Source organism: Penaeus chinensis, chromosome 13 (assembly GCF_019202785.1).
Source record: "Penaeus chinensis breed Huanghai No. 1 chromosome 13, ASM1920278v2, whole genome shotgun sequence".
Taxonomy (NCBI): Eukaryota; Metazoa; Arthropoda; class Malacostraca; order Decapoda; family Penaeidae; genus Penaeus; species Penaeus chinensis.
This window is the reverse complement of record NC_061831.1, coordinates 8,157,165-8,165,356: the sequence shown is the minus strand read 5'-3', so window position 1 is coordinate 8,165,356 and position 8,192 is coordinate 8,157,165. Positions and strand designations below refer to the sequence as shown.

Sequence of the window (8,192 nt, the reverse complement as noted above, 5' to 3'; positions counted from 1 at the left end):
TAACTTACAATCTATTGTATATTTAAAAAAAAAACTTTTATATAATCTTGTTTTAACTGCTGCACCCGGTGGCAATAGGTCTTGTGCAAAGAAAACTTATGTCTAGTAAGCTAGTAATTGTGCTTTCTATGTAAACAGTTGATGTAGTATTGATAAAAGAAAATTGTATTTCGCAATGTTATAGGGGTAACGAAACTACTTCATTAGATTTAGACTATAATGTTGGTCTTGTGTAGCAATTAAATCTAATCTTGAGACGCTCCACTTCCTGATGATCATTATTGCTATCATTATTACAGTTATCATCATCATCATCATCATCATCATCATCATCATCATCATCATCATCATCATCATCATCATCATCATCACCATCACCATCATCATCTGCAGCAGCAGCAGCATTATTACCATTATTATCATTATCATTAACAAGAGCATTATCAATATTCTTAGCACCTTTATTATCATCTTTATTACTATTGTTTTTTTCGTCCTTTCTATCACAGTTATCTGTATTACTGTTACTGTCATCGATGTTAGTATTGCTATTATAATTATGCAAACCCAGAATCTGTTATTATCTATTTCTTACCTGTTTACATATTAAACACATGGACACATTTTACAATTCCTGAAGAATTATTTACCATCCGTCAGTTATATTTAACACACTATAAATATAGGTGAAGGTATACATAGAAACGTTTCAACAAATATTTATTGTAGATTTTATAAGATCAATAATTCTATAACCAGTACAACACACATCACATTCTCTTCAAAATTGGATTCAACTTTATGACTATATATATTCACATAAAACAAAAATATTCCACATACAAAACCACAAAAAAATATAAAGCTATATATATATATAAACACACGCACGAACCTCCACACACATACATATATATTTTTTTTAATTATGCTCTTATCCCTTGTTTTCCAGCATCAGACCCTAACTTGGGCGTAATGAAGAACAAGGTAGAGTATAAGTGCTCCTAATGCCATGCTCACTAAATGGGTCATGGTTATCTTGAGGTAATAGAGAACTCCAGGGCCATCGCCTTTGTCTCGTAGTGATGTCAACGTCTCTATGCCCTTCTCTGTGTAAGGCGGAAACCTGAATCTGTAAAAGGGGGAAATGGGCTTTATGAACTGGGTGTATTTGCGATGTTTCGTTTACATTCGTGTGTGTTTACCTGAGTGTTGTTTAGGGTATATCTGTTTGTTTGTTTAAGTGTATGTACGTATATTTAGATTTGTAATGCTTTTTGTTTCATCTCATCCCTTGCGTCCGTTGCATTATTTTTAGTTTCGCGTCTAATCTCTCTCTCTCTCTCTCTCTCTCTCTCTCTCTCTCTCTCTCTCTCTCTCTCTCTCTCTCTCTCTCTCTCACTCTCTCTCTCTCTCTCTCTCTCTCTCTCTCTCTCTCTCTCTCTCTCTCTCTCTCTCTCTCTCTCTCTCTCTCTCTCTCTCTCTCCCTCTCTAACACACACGCACACGCACACACACACGCACATGCACACGCACACGCACACACACACACACACTTGATTCTGACTCTCACACTCCTTACTCTATCTCTCCCTCTCCCTCTCCACGATACTTACTGCATGGCCTTGTCAATGAACGAGTTGTAACTTCTGTTCAGACAGGCCTTCTTGTGAGTGAAAGTGTCGAACGTGAATTTGCCGTGGTAAGACCCCATGCCACTATTGCCCACTCCTCCGAATGGAAGGTCGGTGCCTGGAATGGGAATGGAATGAGAAGGGAAATTGGAAGAGGTTGCGGAAGGGAAAGGAGAAGGAGGAGGAGGAGGAGGAGGAGGAGGAGGAGGAGGAGGAGGAGGAGGAGGAGGAGGAGGAGGAAGGGGATGGGAATGGGGAAAGGGAACGGAAAGGTCAAGGTAAACAGAAAATGAAAATAAGAAAAAGGGAAAAAAAAGGGATAAGATATATTACATAATCACCATTCAATATATCAATGGTGTATATCGTGCACTCAGATCAGCTTTACTCACTCGCAACGTGGAAAATAGTGTCATTAAGAGTAACCCCTCCGCATGGCACTTGTCTCATGAACATTTCCTGTCGGTCCTTCTTGGTGGAGAACACGTAGAGAGCGAGGGGTTTCTCTCTACAGAATAAAAAGGACAATGTCATCGTTAATGGTAACTGCTGGAGCTATAAACAATATACTTATATAAATATATGTATATATGTATATATATACATATATATACATATATATACATATATATGTGTATATATATATGTATATGATAATAAAACAATAACAATAAAGCAATAAAAAATATGATAGTAAGTCATTAACAACCCAACAACGGTAAACCACAACGAACGACCCACCTCTTGTTAATGAACTCAATGGCATCCACATGATTTTTGACATTAATGATGGGCAGAATCGGTCCGAAAATCTCCTCCGTCATCACTTTGCTCTTCTCGTCCACATCCACCAGTAACGTCGGCTCCATCCACTTCTCTTCCACATTGTATTTCCCTCCAATCGCCACTTTTCCACCATCGAGGTAGGTTGCCAGACGCCTGTTCGGGAGAAGAGAGGGGGAGGGGGTGGGTGAGAAACAAATAAAAATTAAAAATATCAGTTTATCAGAACATTTTTTTTTTCTAGTGACAAGAGAATAATCAAAACCACAATGGAGAGGGAGAAAGTGACATACAAAAAAAAATAATTATAATAATAAGTAAATAAATATAAAAATAAACAATACAAAAATCCTAAAACTCTTTTCCTACTCACTCCACATGCCGCTCAGCCACGATTCTGCACAGGTCCTTCGATTCCCGGGCATCGTCGCCGTACCACTGCTTTAGGACCTCCTTCGCCGTCTTCAAGAACTCCTCCTGCACTTCCTTCGAGCAAAGGATGTAGTCCGGGGCGATACACGTCTGCCCGAGGTTGATCATCTTGCCCCAGAGGATCCTCTTCGTCGCCACGGTTATGTCCACCGTGTTGTCGATGTAGCATGGGCTGGAAGCATAGACGGAAAGGGGGATTGGAATCTGTTCCGAGTGGGATGATGGGGTTATATATATCGGAGGGGATTGGAATCTGCTATGCACTGGAATCTGCTTTAATTACACGGGATTGGAATATGTGATGAACCAGAATAATCTGGTTTATCAAAGGGATTCGAATCATTTACGGATTGGAAAAATCATTAAATGATATAAACGGGGACTGAAATCAGTTAAAACATTGGAATTATCACCTTAAAAGATATATAATCGGATGAAGATTTGTTATGGATTGGAACAATGCATAAAGTGTTATAATTGCATTTTATCATATTAATGATCTACCATAATAGCTAGGGTATGGATAGAAGAATCAATACACAATAATGATTGTAATAAGTTTCAGTCTGCTCTAAACTCTGAGTATTTTGTAGTAAACCACAACGCTTTTTCACAATCTGCATAATCTACTATACCATGACCTCATATTTTCTCCTAGAAAACCTGAACATCCCGGCAGATATACTCAGGTATATGACCTCTTCTACTAAATCCGTAACATACTTCAGAATATAACCTAGAGTTTGATTTTATCTTACGAATCCTTAACGTGCCGGGAAATACAACCATTTTTATTTACGAAACCCTAACATCCGGAGAAATAAAACCAAGTTGCTAACTTTATCTTACATCCAAGTGTATAAACCCTCCTAATAACACACACACAATACTACTTGAGGCCATGTTGACATCATGTAGTTGACTGGGTCTTTATACTGGGGTGGCTAACCAATGATCCTTCCCCAGGGTGTAGTTGGTTAGGTAATCATTGTTGGTGGTTCTCAACCCACTATCATATCTACGATAGACTCACCTACTAGGACATTTAGGTTTGACTTACCCAACTTTAGCAAATATGTGCGTATGCCCCATCGCGCGATATGTGTGTAAGAATGCACACAGTCATTAACATGCGCGCAATGTGTGCGGATTTGACATTTATAATAATAATAATAATAATAATAAAACACAAATAAACAGATAAATGAAGTAAAATAAAATAAAATAACCAGAAATAAAGATTATGCTGCAAAAAGTTACTACACCACCAAATACATAACTACCAGTGTGGCCAACCCACCTCTTGCCTCCCAGTTCGAGTGTCGTGGGCGTCAGGAACTTGTTAGCAGCGTCCCTTACGATTTTCCCGACCGTGGTGGACCCCGTGTAGAAGATATAGTCGAACCTCTCCTTCAGTAGTTCAGTCGTTTCAGGAATTCCGCCGCAGACCACGGGGTAGCAATCCTGTGGGAAAAGGTGAATTCTGATACTTCGAGTTTATAAAAGGACATGTGAAAGTCTACATCATATTATTAAGAACTAACGTATCCATTGTCTGGAGTATCTATTTATACAAGCCTACCTTCATTATCTCTTGTATATCGGCTTTTCTATCCATTATCTACCACAAAAGAAGGCCAACCCCAGTACATCTACATCATATTAACTATTATACTCGTTTCTTCTGCATATAAATTCACTACCTACCATATACCTATGTTATCCACGTTAGCATCAACCCATACCATATTCAGTAATGGTTCATATAACATACCTATTAAACTCAACCACTCACTTAGTTGAGGTTCCAAGGCTTAATTTTATCAGAAATATCGTTTCCTCCTCGTTTCTAATGGAGTTACATCCTTACACAGTTATTCCCCACCTCGTATGCAAATATAGTTTTTTCATCTACACCATTATCCCCCGCCTCATATATAGTTATTCCCTCCGATTGTCATCGCCTGCCTCACATGTGCCGTAGTTACTCCCGCCCACAGTTATTATCTGCCTTACACTTACTTACTCCCACCCTTCAGTTATTCCTGCTCCATACTTATTCCCGCCCACAGTTATTCCTCGCCTCATACACAGTTATTCCCGCCCACAGTTATTCTCCGGCTCATACTTACTCTCGCCCACAGTTATTCTCCGCCTTATAATTTCTACGGCCCACAGTAATTCCCTTGTACTTACTCCTTCCCACAGGTATTTCATATATAGCGTAGTTATTCTCACTCACTCTTACCTTCTACAATTATTCCTCTCCCTTCTCATACACAGTTACCCCTCCCCCCCCCACACACACAGTTATTCCCCGCCTCATACTCAACTACTCACGCCTATATGTATTCCCCGCCTCATACTTACTTATTCCCACCCACATTTCTCTCTCTCTCTTTCTCCTCATACACAGTTCCTCCCTCCTACGCATATTCCCCGCCTCTCACAACACAGCACACGAAACGAGCGACCTTCGGCCACTCACCTTGTCGAGGTACTGAGGAACGAGCTTGGCGATGGCGCTTGCTGTGGCGGCTGAGACTTCGGAAGGCTTGATCACAACGGCATTGCCCGCTGCGATCGCTCCTGGGAAAATTTGAATTTGAATTTGAAATATGAATTTGGAAGAGATTTGAATCTGTGATTTGAATTTGAATTTGAATTTGAAAGGGATTTAAAATTTGAATTTGAAGTAATCTGATGTTTGAATCTGAAATTCGACATTTAACTTTGAAAGTGAAATTTTGTATTTGAATTTGAAATTAGAGTTTGACTTTGAAATTAAATTAAAATTTTATTATTAAGATTTTGACATTTTTAATTGAAATTGAATTAAATTTTGAATTTAACGTTGAATTTGAAATTTAAAACTAATTTTGAATTTAACTTCGACTTTGAAATTTAAAACTAATTTTGAATTTGATTTTTATTTTTATTTAATTTGAATTAGTAAAAGATTTTGAATTTTGAAACTGTTTATTTAGCCTGAATGGGAAATTATATATGATTAATTAGAACAGTGATTTAGTATAATTCTAAGACGGTATTAGGTTGAGGAATGCGAGAATGATGTCGAGTGATGGAGACAAAGATGGAAAAAAAAGAATAGAAAATGGAAGTTTCTTTTTTTCTTTCTTCCTCTTCTCGTTTTCTTTGGTCCTTCTTCTATACACTTTTATCGTCTCATTTTTTCTCTTTATTCCTCTTTTTTTTATCCGTCTCTTCCTTGTTTTTTGTTTTTTTTCATCCTCCTTATTCCTTACCTTCTCAATTTACTTCTTTTCCTTCTACGTCTTCTTTTCTCTCCCCTTTTCCTGCTCATTATTATCCTTCTTCTTTTCCCTTTTCTTACTTTTTGTTCTCTTGCTGTTCCGCCTCTTTCTCCCTTTCTCTTTCCTTTTTATTCTCCTTTTCCTTTTCTTCTTTTCCTTCCGCTTTCCCCTCCCCCTCCCTCTCCCTCTCCCCCTCCTTCCCCCTCTCCATCTCTTATTCTTTTTCTTTCTCTGTCTCCTTTCTTCTTCGTCTTGTTTTTTCTTCCTCCTTCTATTTCTCCTTCTCCGTCTCTATATAATCTCCTGCTTCTCTTCATCTTCTCTCCTCTTCCTCCGCCTCCTCCCCTGTGTTCTTGTATAAACGGCTTACACAGTATATAAGTAACTTGTTATACAATTGTACTTTTCTGTACAATTTATGGAGTCCATCATAAACAGTAATCTGATATACGTAAGCCGATATACGTAAGCTAACATGAGACTTTAAGACAACCTTATGTAATTTGAATGGTATTTTAGGCTTCACAGCAGAGACTCCATCCAAAAGGACTTTCGTAAGTGAGACATAATTCCAAATGGTATGAAGAAACACTTACTTACAGAAACATGTCCTCACGAAATATATAGGAGACCAACATTATGTATATTGTTTGCAGGATTTTTTTCTTCTTTTATTTCTTCTTCTTGTTCTTCTTTTTTTCTTATTCATTTTATTCTCATTCTTTCTCTTTCATTTTAATTTTTTTTCTTTTCATTTTCTTTTTCTTTTATTTCTTTTTTTCTTTTTCTTTTTCTTTTTCTTCTTCTTTCTTCGTCCTTTTCTTTTATTTTTATTTTGTATTCTTATTCTTCTTTCTCTTTCTTCTTCTTCTTCTTCCTCTTCTTCTCTCTCTTTTTCTCTTTCTGTACAAAACACACTCTGACCACAAACGCAGCACACACAACGCCCCTTACCTGCCACGGGCAACATGGTGAGCTGCAGGGGATAGTTCCAGGCCCCCATCACCAGCACCACACCGTAGGGCTCGTTGTATATAAGGCTCTTGTCCAGGGGCACCTTCGAAGGCACCTCCTCCGTGCGCACCCACTTGTCCAGGCGGTTAAGGATGAAATTCACGTCGTCCTCAAGGTGGTGGGTTTCCATCATGGTGGCTTCTAACTTTGGCTGTGAAGGAGGGGATGGTGAGTGATGGTGTGTAATGGTGGGCGATGGGGGGGGGGATGATGATGGTGTAGATGCGGATGATACTGGTTATGGTGATGGTGACTACTACTGCTATTTCTACTACTTGTAATAATGATGGTGATCATGACGATAATAACAGTGACAATAAGAAAATATGATTATGATTAAAATAAAAATAATGAAAATAATGGTAACCATAACAAAAACATTAACAATATAGTAGTAACAGTAATGATAACCATAATAATAATGATTATAATAATTATAATATTAACAGCAATGATTATAATAATAATAACTAACAATAACAACAAACAATAATTTAATTTGAACAACGCCAATATCATCCATCAGTAAACACAACTCACCTTATTGAGATCGGATTTGAGAGCATCGAGGAAGATCTGCCTGTTTTCGCGATACATCTTGCCGAGCTGCTGGAGTTGCCGTCGGCGAAACTCTACGGAGAGTGTGCGCCCTCCGTTGAAGGCCCCGCGAGCACGGTCCACGAGCTTAAAGAAATTAGAAGATGGATTGATAGATTTATCGTCTCTTTTACTTTTTGATCTTTCTGTTTATGTATCTGTGTATCTCTCTGCCTGCCTATATGTCTGTCTAGTTATCTGTCTGTCTCACTATCTCTATCTATCTGTCTATTTCCCTGTCAATTTACCTATGCAGTGCATACATGATATATGTATATATTTATACATATATATATATATATGTGTGTGTGCGCGTGTGTGTCTGTGTGTGTGTATGTGTGTGTGTGTGTGTGTGTGTGTGTGTGTGTGTGTGTGTGTGTGTGTGTGTGTGTGTGTGTGTGTGTGTGTGTGTGTGTATCATATATACTAAAACAGTCATGCAAATATTTCAACAAAG

The 8,192-nt window shown here is 38.1% G+C and overlaps 1 protein-coding gene across 1 annotated transcript; it reads right to left on the bottom strand.

Annotated features, from left to right (window-relative positions):
- Positions 1-704: 704 nt before the first annotated feature.
- LOC125031807 (aldehyde dehydrogenase, dimeric NADP-preferring-like) lies at positions 705-7,861 on the bottom strand. Its single transcript, XM_047622767.1, has 9 exons — positions 7,679-7,861; positions 7,079-7,289; positions 5,338-5,438; positions 4,150-4,313; positions 2,791-3,021; positions 2,376-2,573; positions 2,027-2,142; positions 1,617-1,752; positions 705-1,132 (listed from the first exon to the last, which is right to left on the bottom strand). Exons 1-9 carry the CDS (start codon positions 7,733-7,735, stop codon positions 955-957), a joined length of 1,392 nt encoding a protein of 463 aa, XP_047478723.1. The 5' UTR covers positions 7,736-7,861; the 3' UTR covers positions 705-954.
- Positions 7,862-8,192: the final 331 nt, after the last annotated feature.

Bases quoted from the DNA above. Each gene is read 5' to 3' on its own strand.
- LOC125031807 (XM_047622767.1), bottom strand. From the start codon at position 7,735: ATGTATCGCGAAAACAGGCAGATCTTCCTCGATGCTCTCAAATCCGAT. The intron at 2,143-2,375 runs GTGGGTCGTTCG...TTTATTCTGTAG, and splicing joins ATTGAGTTCATTAACAAGAG to AGAGAAACCCCTCGCTCTCT. The intron at 1,133-1,616 runs GTAAGTATCGTG...CCCCTTTTACAG, and splicing joins TTCATTGACAAGGCCATGCA to ATTCAGGTTTCCGCCTTACA.